Below are 23,630 nucleotides of genomic sequence, written 5' to 3'. Positions count from 1 at the left end.
TGGGTCAAAATACCTGTCTTAAGAAATCAGTTTTTTATAGGAACTTCAAATGAGTGATTTTTTTGTAATCCCTATTGGATTAAACTTTTCCTATTGACAAACACATTTAGTAAAAAAAATGCTATGTATAAATCCTGAACAGCCCATAGAATTAATGAAATGGGCTTGTAAACATGTGAGACACAGATGTTGTGGCTCTGTTTGCCTTGATTTTTTTAATCAAGAAGAAAGAACAAGGGAAAAAGAAACGCAGCAGACAAAGGATGAAATCAGCATTGTGTCAAAGAAAGTGGACAGTCAAAACAGAGAACACGATTTCAAACAGCTCATAACAGATTGGCATTTTAGTGTTTGCAAAAAAATAAACTTAGCTCTGCTTGCAACAGGAGAGCATTGGAGTTTCATGAAAAAAATAGTAAAAATTAAAGTAATTCAGGAAACAAAGTCTTTTTTTTATAAGAGAGACTAGCTTCCTGTGATTCAGTAGGAACCAGACTAAGTTCAGTCAGAGAAACATACTTCCTTTCAAAATCCGACATCGGGATTGTATAATAATTATTTTTATCCATGACTTTGGTTCAAATTGATATGGCAATGTCAATGGCATCTAGAGCATGAACTCTCTGTAGGTGCTGTTTACGTAGTTTAGATAAACCCAACCTCTACAGCCCAGCTGGTGTTCTAATTACGCTGAAGTATGCTTTGCACAAGCAGATAGGAAAACTTGGATTCCACTAAACAATTACAGAGGAAGAGAGATATTTACCAAAAGTTCTTAATTAATTAAGTGTCCTGGCTTGCCAGGGGAAAAAACCTCATGCTGTACACAGAAAGTGGTATATATATATATACATACAGCATAAGATTCATCAGTCATATTTTTTTCAGAAACAATCTTCCTGCTTTCCTAGGAGAAAAGATGTTGAGACACAGTTGTAAGGGCTGGAAAGTTAAATTTTCTCTCACGCTTAAGTAGACTCCAATTTGTTAATAGGTCTGCATGAGAAATCTGAAAGACAAGTATGCAGAGCAGATACAAAGGGGTGAAAAATGTGGCCATTTCTAGCCTTGTACATGGTAACCTACCGCTCAGTAGCTTTAAGATGCATGGAAATCATTGATAAATGGAGAGTGTGGATATGCTCAAGGAGTTACACCATATATGCAGTGAACCCGACATCGCCTGAGGCTGTTGAGATCACCAACACAGCATAGACTAATTCTTCTACCCCAGAGGAATGTGTTACAACCTCTAGGCAAACAATGCAGGCACATACATGTGCCTACAGGAAAGGTGGGCTGGCCAGAGCAGTTCATCCCACTTCTGGTAGGGGAATAGTTCAAAACCCCTGCTAGGTCTCACTGACAGGAAAAGATACAAAGAGCTCATTCATCACATCTTGCCCCCAATCCCGATTCATGCCTCAGCAAGCTGGCCTCTGCCACACGTGGAAGGAGTTGGTTGTCCCAACTCACCTCAGCAAAGGGGTGTACACAGCTGGTGTCACCCCACCCTCACCTCCTGCAGGCCCTTCAGAGTCCGGCGTCTGAGCTGCCTCTCTCCAGAGCAGGAAAGCAGAAGCAGAGGAACGGACCTCCACTCGGATGTTTGGAGAGAAGACATAACATCTACACTCCAGGTCCCAGCATCCCTCTCCAGGAAAAGCTAGTATTTGTGAGAGATACCTGGATTGTAACACTGGCACTTCTTGAAACCTTCTAACAACCCTTGCTACAGAACCTCACTTATTTCTTCCCTTCTGTGACATAAAAAGCAATAAAAATACTAATGAAAATATCAGAGTTCTCTACTTTATACTGAGCTCTTTGCAGGGATCGGTAGGTATACTGTCCTGGTTATCGGTGTCATTTGTACCACTTTAAACGCTAACAGAACTGGTTACAGTGAGATTATTTTCAATTCAAAGCAATGAATTAGAAGCAGTATTTGAACCATGGTTTTACAGATTAAATAAAATAAAAATCTTCTTTAGAGCAAGTAACTGCCAAGCATACCAATAAACTATTATTTACTAAGTCAATTACAAAGCTACTTTCAAGCAGTTATCTATAAAATCATCTGGATGATATCAACTGATGTTAGAGGAAGTATTGATATCATATGCATTTACTTATTTTTCTTATTCTTAATGACACTTAACAAATTTTAAAATTCTGATAGCAAAACCACTGTTTTCTTAAATTTGAATAGTGCACTCAACCTGAGTGAGACTAAGGAAAATTGTAATTTGTTTCTCCAAAGTATGTCACAACAGTTCATCACAAACAGCAGAAATAGGATACAGCTCACAGAATGGGTTCAGTTCAGTTCAGTACATGAGAAAACTCTTTATTGAGCTGGCTTCAATATATTCATAAGTAGAACCTGTTTAAGACCCTTTCATAGGAGGGTGAGTTGAGAGGCATAAGAGGATCTCTGTGTGTACACATATGCATGTTAGTATAAACACAGATTTAAATTTAGGGCTATGTAAGCTATCATATAAAAGCTTTTAATCTGCATAAATCAGAAACACATAATTCCTGTGTGGTGAAATTACAAGCGCACATCACCCCAAACAAACACCAGTAGAAGCTATACCCCAATGCACCTTCACAAGCCCTGTACAAACACATGTTATTTGGGGAAAACAGAATCGAATACTCTCTTGTATAAATATTTCAGAGTTTTAAAACATTTTATTAGGAATACTTTTTTGTCCTTCCAGCTCTTTCTTTGATACTGTGCAGATACTGTACTTCACCTATACAGATCTCAGAGGGAGATAAAAATTCTAACTAATAAAATACTTCTCTAAATAACTTAAAATTGACTTTCTGCATTCAAGCCTAATGGGTCAAGTACCAGATATATTGAAAAATTTCCAAGGGTGGAAATATGTGCTACATATCTTAATGGAAAACCAGGAATCTTTTCAGTGGTTCAGAGATCATGTTTCATGACCATTTAAATATTACTTCTCTGAACTGAAATTAAGAGGATGAAAATCTCCCGCATACTTGAAGGAGTAACTCTTTTTAGTCACTGGTGATTATTTAGATGCACATATATACACATACATACACAGCTAATGGAGCTTTTTATGATGACTTCCTGCTTGAAATGTTGAAGATGAGAGACACATAGGAATAATGGCAAGTGAGACTGTAGAACTGAATGCCAAACGCAATTTATGTGTTAAATCCAAAATGCAGCATATTCTTTTCACCACCAGATATACAGTAGATGTCATACAGCTAACTACATAGTTGAATATGCCAGTCAATAGCTATGCCTAGATTCTGCTTTTTTCTTCAGAGAGCTAGCTAAATTTTTCAAACTCCAGCTTTATTTTCTGTGAACAAGTCTTCCCAGCTCTACTAAGCATTTTCTGTTATAACTGTGGATGGCTGCAAAACCTAGGAACTCTTTGCTTATCAGTACTTTTCCTCATTATAAAGTTCACACACAGAAGGGTCTGTAGTGATGAACAAGTCATTAAAAAAAGCTGATGAATATTCACTCTGGTTCTTAAATGAATTTGACTCAATAACCTTCGCTTTGCATTTAACTGTGTTCCAAAGCTAATTTCAAGTTGGATCACTATTAGCAAATCTGAATTGTGTACTCAAAGAAACCAAAATTCAGACTCGTAAGGATGGATTCTGGAACTCTCCAGTTAGGGAATAGGAGTAGTACCCCGGGACTGAAAACCCTTGACTTTCCACAGGTTCCGAGTGCCTGCATTTCATTTAGCAATAAAAGACTACATAGCACATAGAAATTCAAGGGTTGTGGAACCAACCTAAACCTTCGTCCTACAAACACTTATGCCTGGGCTTAACTTTACAACCACATGTAAAGGTTCCTTTGATTTTAATGGAACTAATCACAAGAAGAATGTGGGTAAGTGTTTGCAGGATCAGGGTTCAGCAGGTCATGAATTGTATTTTAGGAATATTTACAATGAATTGCTTGTGGATGACTTACAGAGCAAGAGGCTTTACCAGAAGACATTTCTAGATAGCAAAAAAATTCAAGAACTTCACAAGTATAAAGGGCAAAATTTGTGAATAATTTATTTCCCAAAATTATTCATGGATTTTTGCCATATGCTAACATTGGGAATCTATGAACAGTAGCACTCCTGCTGAGCTATAGAGAAGCAAATTCCTGAATCTTGTGAAGCATTCTGAATCCTTTGAAAGAATTCCCAGATGTTTGTATGGAGTAATTTCATTTCCTCCTCAAGGGCTCTCAGTTGTGGAGGCCTACAAGTTGTATTGAACCCAAGGAATTACATCATGTATTTGAAAACCACTGAGATGATAGTCTTGTATACACTGTCATATTTGTGAACAAGAATATTTGTTCTATGTCTCTTCACTGAGCCCAGAGAAATGCATTCTCTGCTGTCTAAATACCTGATGCAAAAAGGGACCTGGAGAAAAGCCAGCTGGCTTAAGCTCAGCCAATGTGAAACAGAGGTGACACATGTTGGCAGACTGAAGCACTTTGAGGAATTGGCAGGAACTTTCACTGCCTCTTCAGTTGATGGCATCTGTTCACCCATTGTCCAAGTGGCTTTGCAATCAGCTAGACTGCAAATTTTCCAGGCATCGTCTTGTTATTCTGTGTTTGCACAGTGCCCAGAACACTGGGATCCCAGACTATAGAACTATAAACTACTGTGATACAGATAATTAACTATACCAAGCACGGAGACTTCCCAAGCTCATCTCTGGTCCCAGGTTCTCCATATTAATAGTAGCAGGTATGCTGTCCTTCATCTGTGGCTGCACCAAGGTTGCAGCACTTCCTTACCAAGACATAGCATGTATAGTCTATCGTGTCTTTGATCCCACATGACTAGGAGGACATAACCTGGTATTACCTTTGAGCCTCAGCTGGAAACTCGGCTTCATACTGATATTTTACTTTCTAAAATAAAACCAACCTCAGTGAGAGCATGCAACACTGATTTTGCCTCTTACACAGGTGACAAGTTCCACTGGTCTTCTCAGGTAAGCCATACTAGTATCTAGAAAACATGAGCATTGAATATACTCGCTGATTGTCAGAGGCAGCCTCTTTTCTCAAAAGTAAGTGAACAGAGAGATTAATGCAGCAGGCTAAAATCAAAATATTTTCTTCAGAAAAATATACTTACTGATGTGAGATCGGAGTATCAACAATTTTGACTACGTCTTGTTCATTTTCCTTGATAAGTGAGCTAAACTCATTGCTTGACACTTTCATTCATTACTGATCAGCCAAACTGATGTTATTTCTGTATTATACATTAACTTACTCAAAATGTTAGAAAGTGGGAAGTCTTGCACTGGCTTAATTTTTCACAAGCCCTAACCTCATAATTCTGCTTGGATTTCAAAAAGTCACTGTTTGATACAAAACACAAAATTACTAGGGTGGTTTGTTATCAGTACAGGGCATTTTCAAAGTTGCTGGGAACTGAAAATCCCACTGAACTCACTGGGAACTAAGTGCTCATTTTATTTGAAAACTGGAACATTTCTCCAAGTGACTAAACGCAAAGAATAAATGCCTAACCATTGTTGTTCCCTCTTGAAAATATAGCTGCAGATATACATTCATTCAGAAATGAAAATATTTATTTTTCCCTGCCCACAGATTAAACATGAGAGCTGTTTCTGCCAGATAATCAAGGAGAACTTCTATCCAAGTATGAAAACACAACAAAGTAAGACATCCATTTTGCAGTGAACAGCCTTACAAATCACTGGCTTGTTTTTATTCAGTTTATACTCTATCAGATGAAAAGGGAGAAGCCATGCGTCTTAGAGGAAATAGTGTCTTATTATGTGACTCCCACTCACTGTCATTATAAGGTTCAGGTGTCATTTTTCATTATGATTACAGCCCTGGCAGACTAAAAGGTTTTCGCCTTTTCCATTCGGTCATATGAATTTTTCCTGCCATCTTTCAGATTGCGAGATGATAATGATTGCAGGCATTTTGGCAGAAAACACTGAGCTTATTCTACATCAATCTTCTCCTCTTGTGTTGTTTTTTCTACTCCTCACCCAAGAACTGCAATCCAGTTGCCCCAAGTTATTATGAGATACCTCTCCCATGTCTTCACTGTACCAGAAATTATTTCAAGATTTTTTAAATGCATTTCTTGAAGCTTAGTGGCTTTAGGAATACAGCACCAAAGTTTGTTCAATGAGGGCAAATATTTTAATCCCTTTTAGGTTCCAATGTGATCAAAGTCTCACGTTTATGCTAGGATTTTATACTGGGCACAGACAATACCTCACTATCTGTAGTCATGTACTTACAAGCAGTTGTTTTAAAAAGGTCTGAGGTATTTTCACTGTAAACTTCAGACTTCTTTTAAAAGACAATAAGTATCCTGATTTTCTTACTACTCACATATATTTTCCACAGAGTCCTTGCTAAAAGAAACAAAGCTGTTTAACATGCACCATTTTGCACTTTCTGTTGGATTTCTTGATTAGGCTAATCTCTGCATCAAAACATTTCACATAAATTCATCTTCTTCTTCATCTTTTTGGTATTAGAAGAAAAGAATAAAGATAAAAGGAGAGTAAATATAATGTTCAGTAGAAAGGAAGGGCTCTCAGCTCTCAATTCTAGAGCATCTCTGTTTATCCCCAGGGAGGGCTCAATGCTACATGCTTTTGAGCAGCTGAACGCTGACCAACAGAAATCTCTTGAAGTACAGAGTACTAGTCCATGCATAGAGGCTCGGGGCTTCTCATCAGTAAGCAGGGCCAAGCAGTCTACATGGAGTGCTAGTTTAAGGAGAATGAAATTTAAGATTTCATTAGACTAAATTGGTTTCAGGGAGCCATTAGTCATTCCTCTCCTCCTCCCCCTGACCCAATATCCACAGTGTAGGTAATATTCCAAATACTTGTCTTAAGTGAGGTAAAGGAGTATCTGAAAAAATGCCATTTTTCAAACAGATGCTCTCATACCCTATTAGCATTGTCAGACTTATTTCCCTACTAAAAGCACTTCAGAGTGGAACAGGGCAAGAAAAAATGTTGCTGTGTGACCCAATCTCAGCTGAATACCATTGACCACAGCACAGACAAAGCCAGGCTGTATCTCACTGCTTGTGGAATACCACAGCTGTTCATTTTCATGATATGTTCAGGTAAGGTGGCAATTACATTATTTAACTTGAGCTATCAAAATATATTCAACTTCTGATGTTAGTCATACTTGTTCTCTCTGCAGTCAATGGAGACAGGCACTTCCAGAAAGAGATTCAGTCTAAAACAGATACCAATGGGGGACACAGACATAATTCTAGCATAAGGATCTGAACTCATTGAATATTTATATATCAAAATCTCTATTCTACCTTTAGATATTACAAAAATGACCATTTATTTGAATGGGTAAGAATGAATGCCTTGTGGATTTTTTCCCCCTCTTTGGTGCGATGACTACAAGCCTATGACAGATTTTCCTACTCTGCCGAGTGTGGTTTGACTAGTAACGCACTCTGAGTTTCATCCAGGAGGGCTCTGCCATGGCCTTACAAAGTCTGTCCAAACTTTCACTGTCTTGCAAGACCGCATTTGCTTTTAGGTAGGAAGTTCATTGTTTTGATCATTGTTAATGGCTGTGCTCATTCCTATAAGCAGTTCAGAGATATCCAAGCAAAATTACACCATGTGGAGGTACGCAACGGCTAAATATAAGCACAGATTTATAGAGCAGTTAGAAAGTTTTCAGTAAAAGACAAAAAAAAAAAAAATCAAACCTCTCTAAATCAGCTCCATGAGTTAGTAATACTCATGATAATGAGATTATTATCCATGATGCTGTTCTGTTTTTTAAAAGAAAAAGAAAAACAAATGTGTTCAACCAAAGCTTTTTCATTGCTGGATTTAGAACACCGGATGTATTAAATTATGGATTAAATGTATGGATTAAAATGTATAGATAAATTAAAGGTAGGAATTAAAATATCTTTCTGAAATGCCTTTTTTCAGCTTTACTGAAGTTTTATGGCAGAACAGCTTTCACTTAGTTTATTACTTCTCACTGAGGGGAAAACAAGTATTTTTTATGTGTGCATATTTATATATATATGTACGTATGTATGTATATATACATTCACTCCAAAATAATCACTTCCCTAGTAAAGATGGAAGAAAAGGGTCCATCTTTATCAGAATCAATGGCAAAATCATCATTGCAGGGGGCAGCATTTGTCTACTCATTTACATCATTGATGGGTAAACCAACACAGCTTCATGAGGGTCAATGGAACTTTTCTGATGTCCACTCGGACTTAGAAAAGGCATGTCTGGGGGAAAGCATTCTCTCACTTAATCATTCTTTGGCCCAGAAGGCAAAAAACACAATCAGAAGCCCATTTGGAGAGCGCTGGTGCAGAGACAGCGACTGTACTGCTGCTGGGTGACAACCTCCTGGGAAGCCAGCCAGACACAGGAGAACGTTCTCCCTTTCTGGGCATGTGTCCCCTGGAGGTGTCCCACAGCTCCCACTGAGAGCAGGACCCAATGGCACAGAGCAGCACAGCAGGCAAGGCTGCTCTCCTTAACAAGGGATTTGGCTGGAAAGGGAGGACAGCAACAAGTGAGGTGAGAAACAGAATTTATATACTTTGGCATAGCCTCCAGCATTTTTTTAATGCTGAGAAGCAAATGAAGTCAGTGTTTATTAGTCCTAATATAGACCTTTAAAATAAACACAAAATTATAGGTTAATATTAAATAGAGCAATTAATGAAATGCCACTGCTGAGCCAGTAGCATCACCTTTAATCCCCTTTTGCTGTGACACAGCTGAGTCTTTCACTGGCACTTTGCTAGCAGCTCAAAGGCTTTCACTCTAATTTTTTTAGACAAATTCACACATAACTGGAAGTTATAGGAGCTCTTAAGTTATGCACTTGAGCATTTTTTTTTTTTCCAGATATTAATATTTCTGCTTTAGATTGGAGGAAGATATTGTTTTGTTAAGAAATGACTACAAATTGAGACAAAAATAAAGCAATATGAAGAACTGTGGCCAGACCATTAGTAATTAAAGACAGGATGGGGAGATGGACAGAAGACAGTGTGCAGGAAATAAATGTGATCTGCAGAGCCTTGAAAAATAACTTGCAGGCCTTCCTTCCTCTGGAGCAAAACTGCCCTCTGGGAAACTACAATATAATCACATAGCCAGAAAATAGGGTAATAATACTGAAGCTACTAAATCCAAAAGCCCAAGCAAGCTGTCGTAGGTTAAAGAGACAGAGTCTTATTTGAAGGTTCAGCTGCTCTGAAGCCATAGTAGTGGCCTCAGGACCTACTGCTGCAGACCTCCCTCTTTATATGGAGGTTTGACCAGTAGACCTATGCAGTCGTGAGAAGCACTGCCTTAGCTCAGGGTCCTCCCCAGGCCACCACTACTCAGTACTCAGATAAGCTTTTGCGTTACAGTGAGGGCACCCTGGCTGAGCCAGAGTTTGCGATACCAACCCGTGCGCTGCGTGCACCCCGCTTCCCTTCCACCAAGCGCGCTGGCGTTGCGTTTAACCGTACTGCCCTGCGGACACGGTGGTCTCCTCTTTGACAACCACATCTCCGCCTGGTCAGCATCCCCCACCGCCTCTGTCTCAGGCTGCCAGCACAGGACAATTGTCGTGGACGTAACATGTGGAAAGGGCCCTTCGCTGAGCTGTCGCTAACCTATATGAGGCCTACGGTATGGGAAAGGCATCCAGCTGCTCGGGATAGCAGAGGGCTGGGAAGTCAGGCGATCTCCTGCAGCCCCATACATTAGAGGAGATAGCTACTGCTTTGGAAGGGGAAGCAGCCATTTCCCTGCCTCCCCCAGCACTACGGGGCTGAGGAAGAGCAAGCCTGGCCCTCCACCACCCCTCTGCACCTGGCTGTTGAGCCTCACCTCTCCCGTCCTTCCTGCAGGCCCTGCCGGGCTCCAGGCAGGCCTCCTCCTCCATCCTTGCCACGCAGCTATTCGGTTCTGCCATCGCTGCCGGGAAGGTTCACACTGGCTTTGCTATGACCAACATTTCCTGGTCATAGTTCAAACACTTAACTAGGCAGGTCTGCTCCGTATAGAGCCTTCTGCCAAGTACCTCTTGGTAAATAAAGCAGTACAGGGCTCAGGACAGTAGTTACAGGCTCATTCAAAACAGCCAGCAACTTCAAATGGTTGTTTGACAACTCGGAGCTTTAAGATTCAATAGCAGAAATGGGTATTTTAAATATTAGCTCATGCAGCCAAAAATCTGGTTACATCATAAAAATATAATCCTTTTAAATCACAGCACAGTGGAGGAAGTTACATGCCAATTGACCTAACAACTTGAAGCTCATGGGAAGTCAGGCATATGTATATAATCTGCATCATGATCAGAAATACTCAATTACTTAACTGACACCTTTAAAAACAAGCAACATTTTAGTCATTCAAACGTTTAAGAACGTGTAGTAAAGTAAGATTATTTTCTACTCGATGCTGGTACTGGACTACACAGAGGAAACGAAGAACTGTGTGAAACTACAGTAAGCAAGATGAGGTAGACCGGTGGTGGTACCTCAGCATTTTAGCTGGGAAATAGTCTGGTACCGTATGAAATCTGATGTGCTCATGGTCAAAAGTGGAGCAACTGTAAAAGTATAATGGGACATACCTCAAAAGGAAAAGCAGTTAAGCCTCTATCACTTTCTTTTTTTTAAAGATGCCTTAATGTACTGTGTTAAAGAAAAGGAGAAACTTAAACAAATTGAAATGAAAGGTAAACAAAATTAATGGTCTGACTTAAAGCCACAAAACCATAGAAGCCCCGTAAAGTCTGAAAATCCAGGTTGACATTGTGTCCCTCTCTCAAGCTTGTGTGCCTTTTACTCATTTGGATTTCTTTTTTTTTTTTTCTGCACAAAAGTTAAGGGTACTTCTAATTAAAGAATGTTGTGTGAGCAAAATCACATTTCCCATAATACTTTTCAAATTTTTCCACTTACTTTTCAAATTTCAGGTCTTGGTAATGCAAATTATATTACAGGAAAAACAGATAAATTCCCAAGTTAAGTAAGAAAACAAAAATCTTAAACTATATAAAGGATTATCTAAAGTTTATCCAGACCTCACACACAGAGCCTAAAACAGAGCCTTCTTGCATTCAATGCATACTTTTTAAATAAGAAAAAGATTTGCCCTTGAGGCAAATTAGTGGAGTGGTCTGGCACTGCCTCAATATGCTATCATGTCTTGTTCTCTTACATATCCAAGTCCCTTTCTGCCAGGTTGCTTAAGGCAGAGGCAAGACTAGCTTTATGAACAGGTAGCTTATCCATTGTCTAAGGCACTGGTCTCCAAACTGGGGTGCACGTCTCCCAGGGGGCACACAAGACAATCAATTAGAGTGCAGGAAGAAGGTATTTTTTGTACTAGTAATAAATTTAAAAATTAAAATTGTGTTTATTTCATCTTTATTTCATCCTTTTTTAATTTCTATATTTGGGTATCTTTTACAATGTATTTAATATATTAGTACAGCAGTACATCTATATAATCTATAAATAAATATACATGTATTGAGGGTGCATGCTGAAAAATATTTTACTGATTATTAAAAACTTGTGAATACATATAATGCTTGAAAATACAGTTCCAGGAACTGATATTTCTTCAGCTTGGCTGAATTTGACCTATTGCCACTCATGATTCTAGGAAAATACAGGGGCACCTACATCTCGTTCCACCATACTATAGGTTTAGCTTAACTAGCCTTCACGCTATACCCTTTTAAATGCTCTTGACCAGCTTGTGTAGAAAGCTGAATTTCTGTTTACAATACCAGTTATCCAAAAGTCTGAAATAAACCATTCAAGACTCTTTACAGAATATGTCAGTTCATCACAGGGCTTCCATTTTACTGTATAACACAGAGGAGAACAAAAGGTCAAAATACAAACGTTTGAAAACTCTGACCGTGCAAAATGTAAAAAATCCTTCTGTTTCCCCAGGATGTGACATTCTCTAGACTCCTTTCTGGGTTCATTTTAATTATCTCAGAATAAGTAGTTTCTGAGAAGGATCAAAACCACAAGTAACCTCAGAAAAATGCTTTGGCTTTAAAAAAGGACTAGAAATCTAATGGGAAGAATTATTATTATATAACTTCCAGCCCAATCTAACAGATACAGGTGGCTTGGATCGTTCTTACAAGCATTAGATTAGCCTTCAATTTCAGATGCTTTATATTAAGTTACCCTTAGGATGTTAGGATATATTCTTAGCTTGGTTAAATCAGTGGGAATTTTGCCATACACTCCAAGGGGCCCTTACCTTCTACAATTTTGCCTTAACAAGATATCAGTGTTTGCCAAAAACTGCATCTTGATTTATTTGCAAATTATTGCTAAAAATATTTGGCTTAACATGTAATGGGTTCAAGTTTTCAGGTGGTATAAATCAGCATAGCTGCAGAACTATGCCAATTTAATCCACCTGAGGATGTCCCAGTGGGTTTTATCCTATTTGAGATTATTCATAGTAGTAAAGTAATTGTTTTAAAATCTTCCTGGTTTTACACGGCAGGCAGTCACAGTGGTTTCACCTAAGGCTACTGCATTTTTGTGGGTAAAAGCTGCAAATCGAGCAAATCCATCCTTTCAAAAATGTATCATTCCTTGAAAGTAACTACACAATTAACCTACATTTTTTATTCAGTCCTGGCACCACTCAGCAATCAGATGCTGTATTTAAATTTAGGCAACACAAATGTAAATATGCCTTTGCAAAACTGCTTACAATAGGGAAACTTTGAGTAACGGTGGTTCTTTTCTACTAAAAAGTTGATTCGTATTAGCCATTTGTGAAATTTTATGTTACTTGTCAACAACTAGCCACACCTGTGCAAGATCCTCTTTCAACCTCCTTTTTTTCAAAAAACTATGCAAAGTAAACTCAATTCATTTTTACATGATGTAGTGTTTTTATGATAAGAGAGAAATTTGCCAGTTGAGGACTTAGGCATTTAAGAGACTAGTAGAGAGAGAGAAAAGAGAAAGCCTTAAGAGAGAGCAAGAAAAATAAACAACTTAACACAACTGCAACTGTGAAGTAATCTCTTCCCCCTGTTACTTCTATAGGTATGTACTTACTCCATGCTGCTGCAGAGTAAAAGAGGGAAGTTTTTCTAGCTAACCCGAAAGTATTTAAGAGATGTTAGGAAATTTTGGTATTTGCCTTATTTTAAAATAATATAAAGCATTTGGAAGTCAAAGATTAAGCAACGTAAGATATGGGAAAGCAAATCCATGTCATACATAATAATTTATGATAATTATGAGCTCACATTGCTGCAGTGGTTTGTTGGACTAAAGCTCACATAATGCAAAATACCATAAAGCAGAAAAAGAAAATCAAAAGACCATTGCCTAACTTAATGAAAATTAATTTATCAGGAATTTACAGCATGGAAAGTTCGTGTTAATTGTTTCACTGGAAAAGTAACTTGACTTTGGATAAAACTTTATTACTGTGCTGTATAAAAGCACTACCAGTTTGTATAAGAAATAGATGTGTGAGAGCTTAAAACCCTTCACCTGCCCATCTTCCCTCTAAGATTACAGCTAGCAAATGCTTCTTCAAAATTTTTAGCAAAAGGTAGGGGTGACCAGCAAGTAATATCTTTTAGTGCAAAACTTGTTTCTTCAGCTTCCACTCTGCTATACTCTCTTCTGAGTGCAAGTTCTTTTCACTCAGAAAGAACACACATGAAATCAAGTAATTATCCAACTCTGTAATGATGCAAGTGCTGTTTGAAATAAATTGTTGAAGATGGCCAGCTTTCCTTTGGTTTCCATGGAGTAAGGATTGTAAAATATCATAGAATAGTTTGGGTTGAAAGGGACCTTTAAAGGTCATCTAGTCCAACCCCTCTGCAATGAGCAGGGACATCTGCAACTAGATCAGGTTGCTCAGAGCCCCGTTCAACCTGACCTTGACTGTTTCCCCTTGAATGGGGCATCTACCACTTCTCTGGGCAACCTGTTCCAGTGCCTCACCATCCTCACTGTAAAAAATATCTTCCTTGTATCTAGTCTGAATCTACCCTCTTTTAGTTTAAAACCATTACCCCTTGTCCTATTGCTACAGGCCCTCCTAAAAAGTGTGTCCCCATCTTTCTTATAAGCCCCCTTTAAGTACTGAAAGGCTGCAATAAGGTCCAAAATATTTCCCAAATTATCCCTGAAATACCTGCTAACTTCCCTGAAGTAACAACAGCAGTCAGTAACTCCAGTAAGCAAGTACTGACTGACAAAATGATGGATAAACATCATCGATCTGACTGTCAACAGAGGTGTATTTGCCACTAAGTTTCACATATCTGAGGATTTATGTGGCACATATGGTTCTTGCTGAACTCTGTGAGCAGCTAAACAGCAAAACTGCAAGTCAGGCATGCTCCGTCCCTTTTTTGTGAAGGAAGAGAAATGGAGACAATTTGGTAAGAGCTGTGAAATTCATGCTCCGAGGTGATTTTTTAGTGTAAATCAGCTTTTCTTTTCATATATACATGTTCAGTATACATACATATATATATACATGTTCAGTATCTTAAGTGATAAGCCATAATGCAGAGTGAGTACCTCACTCATTCAACCCTGTCTCCTTCATAAAGTAATCAAGATCTGCCTAAAAAACTAACCAGATTTTCTGCCCCATTACTAGTCCTTTAGAAGGCTGTTGCCTCACTGCTTTAATAGTTGGAAACCACTTTACGGCTCCCAGGTGAAATTCATGCAGGGTAGTTCATACCTATTTTTCTTGTGCCAAAATTGTCACGGAGGAAAACAGTTTCTCTTCCTCATGGGCTCAGAGGAACAATATCGCCTCCGGACCTCGTCTTGTTTGTCTAAATGAAGCAAATGCTACCTGCCTTCTCTTGGAAAGTAGCTGCTTTCCCTGATACGTTAGTGCTAGCTAACTTCTCCTGTGTATCCATTTTCCCTAACACAGATGACCAGAATTGTACCCATGGTTCTAGATAAAATCCAGAAAAAATAATAGGGCTATCTAAAATGGCATGAATATTTCCTTGTCTGCCTTGTCTGTCCTGTTCCTGTCTGTCTGTCCCATCATACCTAGCTAGATATGGTTTTGGGTCACACTTGCCATTTTTACAGCCACAGTACTTGGACGGCTTACAGTTAATCCTATGATTGACTTCTTTCTATGTAGAACACAACATATAATTATAAATTATATAATAATATGTCATTCATATTTCTTACTTCTTTTTTTATTATACCTTGTAATTAAATTTGTTTCATGACAGAGAGTATTAATGTGTGCTTCATTCAATATGCATTTCAACACTGATGGGCATGTTTAGTTCAGAATTACTGTCTAGATGTTTCTCTGGGTGGCTAAACTGAAATATTTTTCATGGCACAAAAAATCTGCCCACATTATTTGCTTGTTTCTGGTTCTGTACAACAGCTGACAGTGATTCATAATTCCCTCATAACATGTGCAATATCACTAAACCTGCTACACCTCAAGTTATTCAAACATATTAAAAGGCCATTTAAAAAATGAAGAAGTCTACTGACTTCTGTGTAGCTCAACTATCCGGAGATAAACTCTCTCACACGCTTATAAAAAGTGTGAAAAAATGAAAAACCTAATAAACACCAAGGTTTGTCCCTACAACAGAGAAGAATAAAATAATATTATTCTGAGGTAAACTGACAAGGGTACTCTTGGAAAAAAGCAAGTAAACGATACATTTTTTAGACTGATTTGAAGATAGAGGCCAATTTCCCATGGATTTTGCTAGAACAATTATTATGAAGTACGGGCCAAGTTATTCTGGACATATTTGCTGACTTCTCTGGTATGACAACAGCAAGGAATAATTCCTGTAAGTAAATGTGACTGCCTTTAAACTACTGAGAAAAATGAGCCTTACTTTCTCTGACAACATCCCAGGACCCATATTTACATACACCGTTCCAAAGTCAAAGACTTCAGTCAGTGGCAAATCAATATAGCGATATCTAAAAGATACATTGTTTTGATATAGGGTAAGAAATTGCTTTCTAATTTATTGCAGTGAATAAACAAAGCATTGGAATGCATGAAACCAAATTTATCTATTTTACTGACCTTGAAGCTGGCGTCCTTTGTACAAATCCTTTGTTTTTGTTGGGTGAGCTCTGGCACCATTATCACACTTAGGTTGTTCATACCTAAAGAACAAACAGAGAGAGAATAAAACCAGCCAAGGTTAATTTGATTAAGAATGAATTTATTTCCAATATTGTAGTCCAAATTAAAACTTGTACCTTCTTTTATTCGGGGAATAAGCTTGTTTTTCATTCAGAAGGGGCAATGCAAATTCATCTGCCTATTTTCCACTTACCTCAAAGAAGCCAGCACATCTTTATTCTCCTGGGGATGATACCAAACTAAAAAATTATTATCTATTCCAAAGCCCATTCTACAGGGAGGAAAACTGAGGAAGGAGAAAACTGTGGGGAATTGCTATAAAGTAATAAATAATAAAAAATAATTTTGAAAAAACACCAAAAAACCACAAAGACCAAAACCAAAGTCAGGCTCTCCTCCCACCTACCAAATCAAAAAGCAATAAACAATATGACAAATTCTGACATCTGACACAGTATTCATGTTGGGAAACACCAGAGAAGCAATTTCAAAATCACAGCAAGGCAGGAACTGTAGGTAGTTACTACTGAAGCTCTAAAGCCATGTGCTACTGTATCCTCTCCAAAAAAAATGTTAGTTTACACAAGAAGGGCTAACTATGAACAGCTAACATTTTGAACAAGAGTGAAGAACTGATAGGGTTTCCAGAAGGAAGGGAATTGGGCTGGAACAGCTTGAAATGGACTGGGAAAAAGACTGAGTCTCCACCTGTTACTGGAATATTCTGGTTCCTCTATGCTTTCTGAGTTTACTTAAAGCCACTTTGTTAGTCCAGCTGGGAAGAAGAAACTCTGTGCTATTTGTACTTCTAACAAACATTGACTTACGCAACACTACTAGCAATATCTTTTATGCAAGACTGGGAGGCATGGGAGCATCTGCTGCTGGATCTGTTCTTTTTTTTACAATCTCACTATCAATGCATGGTGAATTTTCACTCAGCTTTACAGAATCTCTTTCTGAGAAATTTTACTTTCTCATTCTCCTAAAGTAGCTTGAAGTTGCAGAATTTAGTGTGTAGCATTTCAGAGAAAGTTTCAATTCTCAGTTAAAAACACTTAGTAGTATGACTCATGTCCACATACGTGCATTTGCACGTACATACCTGTTCACTGAATCTAGGTGCTTTCATATTTTATATAACTGCTCATCTTTCTTTGAAATTCTCCTATTCTAGACTTCCCCAAAATGACATTTACTGTGTAGCATACTAAAATGTCTAATTAAAATATACTAATCCAAATTTTTGGAACAAAATACTCTTTTTAAAAGCATTAAATGGTGGCTATGTCCTGAGTCCAGACCAGACTGCCCCTAAGAAAAATACCTAAGTATTCTGACCTTAATTACCAGGCAGAATGAAAAAAAAAAGAAATGTTTTTTCCTTTGAGTGCTCAATTTATTTCCACATCATCTAATGAAACTGCCCACTGGCCCATAAAATTTTGGCTGCTGCAAGAAGGTACAGTGTTATTTCATGGACATGGGAGAGCTACAGGCACTTTTTTCCCCTAAAGAATGGCAGGAATAGAAGCTGCTTTGATAGCATGTGTTGGATTCAGATACCTGATGGATGACCACTTCAATCAGCCAAGAAAAGAGTGAAAGGGAAATCTCTGAGCAATACTCACTAATGCAGTATCTGGCAACCAGCCTGGTCCCCAATTAATCTGATACCTGACTCTACATCCCCCTCGTCTTCTTCTGTTATTGTTACTGCTCTGTGCCTACACTTTCTTTTTTGGCCTCTACTCTTCTACCATTTTGGCTTATATTTTTGTTATATACACATGCAGTTCATCATATACAAACTAAAACTATTAAAGCCCAAGAGGTGTTAAAATGCTATAATGTGAAAAGTCCATGTTTAACTCTAAAACAACTGAAGAAAGACTAAATGAATCATTAGAAATTTACCACACAGGTACAGCCAAGCTAAGTACTGATAAGAAAAACACATTTGCCTCAGTTTTCATGGGGAAAGAGTGGGAAAGGGATAGCGTGTCAGAATGGAGCACTGTCAGGTTAAAAATAATGTAGTCAAAAGACATCCCAAGTTACTCTTTTGAATTTTAAAAGGGAAAGAATCCCTAGCTTTGAATGTATATCTAAAGTCGCCAAGAGCTTATGAAGGCTGCTTTATACCTCTGAGCAGCCTGCTGGGAAGCACTGAGATTTACTGAGGTGTACAAAGCAGTGGAGGATGGAGAGTTTCACAGGAATTCTACAGCGTGGGCAACCTCATGAAGCAGCTGATTTATGTTCTTTTTTGAGTTTAGAGAATCTTGTGCAAGTGGATTGCCCATGATCTTAGTTGCTAAAAAGTCACATGTGAGAACACAGACTTATGGCCCTGCTGAACAAAAAGGCTGAGGGTCATGCTGTGTTGTCCAGGAGGCATTAGGAGCCAGCTGGTAAGGACCATATTGGTAGACTTTCAGGGGAATGGTTTTGTACCCTTTAAATGCATCACCTCCTTTTAGTCAAATGGATGTTTCCTTGAGGCTTTCATAAAAGCCAGCTTTCTACCACAACTTTGCCTATTTCTTGTGGGGTTTACTGTCTTAAATGTCCTAGAGTGGTGCTTCATTCACATAACTTTATTTTAACCTTAGAATAATATGTTTTTTTCTGGAATACTTTCTCTGACAAATGATTTGTCTCTGCTTCAGATCAGGACATTAGAAGGTCAATGAGTATTAATAACTTCCCTTCATTTTAGGGGTCTAATTTAATGGGATGATTATTTATTGTGGTATTCAGAGCTTGATGATATAACAAATTTCATCCTCATGAATGTATTCAAAACAAACAACATGCAAAATACTAAGCTGTTCTGCCAACAGCTTCCCAGATCTGTCTACCCTTTCACTGTTGTCCCCTAGTGATTCAATCCAGATTTGCAGAACAGATTCCAGGATGCAATGCATTCGTCTTGCTACCAGGAGTACTAATGCTATCAGTTCCTGCAGCAGAGTTTTAACAGCTACTCTTCTAATTTGTATTTTGCAGTGGAAAGCTGGAGGATAGCATACACCATTTTGCATGAGCCCCTGGTTCTTTAAACTAGGAAAGACTCACATGTTCACCCTTTCCCTTCTATAAGAAAGAATTAAAAATGGCAACTGCATATTTCTCATCATATTCTGATCCCCTTCCCCCTGCTAAGGGGAAAATAGTTTAATTTTATCAATATAGACTAAAAAAAAAAAAAAATTAATGGGATTCCAGCCCACCTACATCTTTCCCAGAAATGAGGTCTAGACACTCCTCTTAAACTCTAGACAGTGATCCCACCTGCTTGTTTACCAGGACTGTAGATTCCTAAATACACCAGTCATTCCTTATTTAGCATGAAACTCCTAAACTTGAGTACTCTACTTACCCATCTATACTGAGAAATGTCCTCTCTGTGGACATTACAAAATATTACTTCCTCAGGGCTCCATTGAGGACTCCCCATAAGTCCAGCAAAGCTGAACAAGTTAGAAATGGTCAAGACCACAGTAGACCAACTTTTGAGTATTACTCATCAGGCAGAGCACTCATCGAGCTACAGGAAGATTTGTGTCTGCATCGTATACATGAGATTGAATCCAACTTGCCAGCCTTCCAACTTTGGAGACAGACATGCAGCACAGTGAAAGAACTCCCTGCCATCTCTTCTCCCACAGCTGAGTTACTGTGTAGTTGCAGAACACAAGATGTCAGCAGATCAAAGAGGACAAAAAGAAGATTGAGACTGATTCTAGATCCATAGGTGATTCATCAAGGTGTTGGGAAGACCTAGAATTCCAGTCGCTGTGACAGTAGAAGCTAAAATCACATGCACTGCATGCACACTATAGATATAAATAGGAGAGCGAGCTGGTTGATTTTCAAGGATCACCAACTCCAGTTTCATGAATGTTTCATCCTAATGTGCAGGATGTGGCAGGAAGCCTGCAAGGGTGAACAAGGAGCACCTGACAAAATTAAGACATAAAAAGGAAGCACACCAGAGGTGGAAGCAGGGTCAGGTGATACAGGAGGAATATGCAGACAATGTCCAAGTGTGCAGGGATGGCGTTAGGAAAGCCAAAGCCCCCTGGAGCTAAATCTGGTAAGGAGCATGAAGGGCAACAAGAAGAGTTTTACATGCATATCAGCAGCAAAAAGACTAGGGAAAATGTGGGCCTACTGCTGGGTGGGACAGGGGACCTTGTGACAAAGGACATAGAGAAGGCAGAAGTGCATTCTTCCCCTTCGTCTTTACTTGTAAAACCAGTCTTGGGAATCCCAGGTCCCTGAGACCACTAGTAAAGTCTGGAGCAAGGAAGATTTACCCTCGGTTGAGAAGGATCAAGTTGGGGATCGTTTGAACAAACTGGACATACACAAATCCATGGGACTTCATGGGATGTACCCACAAGTGCGGAGGGAGCTGGCTGATGGCATTGCAAGGCCAGTCTCAATTATATTTGAAAAGTCATGGTGACTGGGGGATGTTCCGCAGGACTGGAAGAAAGCAAATGTCACTTCTATCTTCAAGAAGGGCAAGGAGGAGCCAAATAACAAGCCAGTCAGCCTTACCTCAATTCCTGGGAAGGTGATGAAGCAAATCCTCCTAGAAGCTATTTCAAAACATATGAAGGAGAAGAAGGTGATTGGGAGTAGTCAGCATGGATTTATGAAGAGGAAATCATGCTTAGCCAAGCCCGCAGCCTTCTATGATGAGATTATTTGCTCAGTGGATGAGTGGAGAGCAGCAGATACTGTTTATCTTAACTTTAGCAAGGCTTTTGACACTGTCTCTGATTACATTCTCATAGACAAACTGATGAAGTATGGGCTACATAAATGAACAGTGACGTGTGTTGAAAACCAGTTAAACTGCCAGTCTCAAAGAGTTCTGATCAGCAGCAAAAATTCCAGCTGGAAGCCAGTCACTAGTGGAGTGCCTCAGAGTTCAATACTACAGAAAATATTGTTTAACCTCTTCATTAATGACCAGGATGCTGGGAGAGAGAACAACTTCAGCAAGTTTGCAGATGATACAAAATTGGGAGGAGTGGCTGATACACCAGAGGGTTGTGCTGCCATTCAGAGGGACCTCAACAGGCTGGGGCAATGGGCTGGCAGGAATCTCATGAAGTTCAAAAAAAGGCAAATGCAAAATTCCTGCACCTTGGGAAGACTGACCCCCTGCTCCAGCACAGGATGGGGGCCAACCAGCTGGAAAGCAACTTTGGAGAAAAGGCCTGGGATTTCTGATGGACACTAAGCTGAGTATGAGGCAGCAGTGTGCCCTTGCAGCAAAGAAGGCCAACAGCCTCCAGGGCTACATCAGGAAGAATATTGCCAGCAGGTCAAGGGAGGTCATCCTTCCCCTCTCTTTTGCACAGATGAGACATATCTGGAGTGCTGGGTCCAGCTCTAGGCTCTCCAAATGAGAGAGACATGGACATACCATAGTGGATCTATCAGGAGGCCATGAATATGATTAATGGACTGGAGCATTTGACATAATAAGGAAAGGGTGAGAGAACTGGGACTGTTCAGCCTGGGGAAGAGAAGGCTGAGGGAGAATCTTATTGATGTCTATAAATATCCAAAGGGGGGAAAATAAAGAAAAAGGAGTCAAACTCTTCTCAGTGATATCTAGTGACAGGAAAAGAGACAATGGGCACAAAATTCAATACAGAAAATTTCATTTAAACATAAGAAAAAACTTTTTTTTAAACTGTAACGGTGATCAAACACTAGAACAGGCTGCCCAGAGAGGCTGTGGACTCTCCATCCTTGGGGATATTCAAAGCCCAACTGGACATGGTCCTGAGCAATCTACTCTAGCTGACCTTGCTTTGAGGAGAAGGGTTGGACTAGAGAATCTCCAGAGTTCCCTGCCAATCTCAACTATTCTGTGATTCTATAATAAAATGATACTCATAAAGAAGAACTACAAAAAATCAGCAGAAGTCCTATTGCTGGACAAGCACAAGAAGATGATTTGGACTCAAATTAGAGAATAGGAACTATGGCTCCATAAAATTATTTAAACTATAATTCAAAGAAGGATTAGCACTAAAAACAAGAAACAATGAACAAACCTAGGGGTGGAGAACAGAGGAATAGCGGAAAAGGGAATGTCTGGAATCTCTAGAGGACATCTCTAGGTCCTCACACAACATGTGTACTGATCCTACCGTTTCAGGACTAAATTTGGACTATTTTATTTTGACAGTTTATGGACCTCAACTTGCCAGACACAGCAGAAGCAGATCAACAGTAACTTTAAGTCATGCTCACTTCAGCTGGTACTGTAATTGGCATGGTCTAGACTATGGTATAAACAGCTATCAGTAAATCAGCACCTGAAGAATATGTGAAAAACACTCCCCAATAATGTAATACTTTACAGCAAGTGGCTTAAAATGTTTTTTCACAAACCTTATGCAAATGATAAAAATGATTTTGGCTTAAACTTGAAAAGACTTATGATTGCATTAAGATACCCATACTGCCCGTCAGATTTATATGAGCTTCTATAGCATTCCTTCAAGGGCCAAACCTCAATAACCAGCCTAAATAACATCTTTTGGAACCTGCTACTTGCCTTGCCTACATCTGCTCTATGTGGCTAACACTTTACCATGTATCCGGCTCAGCTCAGACAACTGAACTCCAAGCTTCTATTAATAACACACTAAAATGATATTTCCTCTCCATGGGTTCCCAAGCAGTTGTTCCATCAAAGCCAGTCATATGAAATAGTTGAGGAGGTTGCTGGAAAAATAACTAAATATTTCTGAGGTTGGACATGGTTTCTGTCATAGACCATCTTAGTTGGTTCTTCTATATTCATGCTAAGGAGTGTGAGGTTTCCTCTGGGCTTATTCATTATCTGCTCCAAGCCTTGGCTTCCCAGCACAAAATAGAAAGTGAAAAAGAGGACTGGGGGAGCAAACTGACTGTGACATTGCAGTGAAACAGACTTTGGCCATCTGACCTTAATTTTTGATGGCTTTTAAAAATATTTCACTTCATCTTTATAGTGGAAGAAACCTATATTATATAACTCCACTAGCGATAGAAATCTACATGCTAGTACATGCACACTAAGGCATCTTCTCACTACAGCTTTTGAGCACTGAACGTGTATTCCGTTACCTCGTTGATGTACCAGGGATGGGACGTCCCGTATCCACCAGAACACACCAGCAGTAGCCCGTGGAAGGATGGCACTGCACTGGTTTGTAAAGGCCGCCCTGAGCACACTCTGGAATGAACACATTGTCTTTCTGGGGCTGCTTAGCTTCCTCCAGGGCTGACTGAAGTTCTTGATCACATGATGATGCTTTTGGAAGGAAAAGAATAAATACTGAAGAAGCTATATGGAAACGGCC

General features: G+C 39.1%; 1 protein-coding gene across 6 annotated transcripts in view; it reads right to left on the bottom strand.

Moving 5' to 3' along the window:
* SMOC2 (SPARC related modular calcium binding 2) overlaps window positions 1-23,630 on the bottom strand; it is a 148,512-nt gene that overhangs the window by 20,935 nt on the left and 103,947 nt on the right. For all 6 annotated transcript variants that reach the window (XM_075495813.1, XM_075495815.1, XM_075495812.1 and 3 more), the window contains exons 8-9: window positions 23,395-23,581; window positions 16,183-16,265 (exon numbers count right to left, since the gene is read on the bottom strand). In XM_075495813.1, coding sequence (XP_075351928.1) covers window positions 16,183-16,265; window positions 23,395-23,581 — 270 coding nt within the window. The remainder of the gene's footprint in view (window positions 1-16,182; window positions 16,266-23,394; window positions 23,582-23,630) is intronic.

This window comes from Mycteria americana, chromosome 3, assembly GCF_035582795.1.
Source record: "Mycteria americana isolate JAX WOST 10 ecotype Jacksonville Zoo and Gardens chromosome 3, USCA_MyAme_1.0, whole genome shotgun sequence".
NCBI classification, from domain to species: domain Eukaryota; kingdom Metazoa; phylum Chordata; class Aves; order Ciconiiformes; family Ciconiidae; genus Mycteria; species Mycteria americana.
Note: the sequence above shows the minus strand (reverse complement) of the source record. Positions and strands in the feature narration are given on the sequence as shown.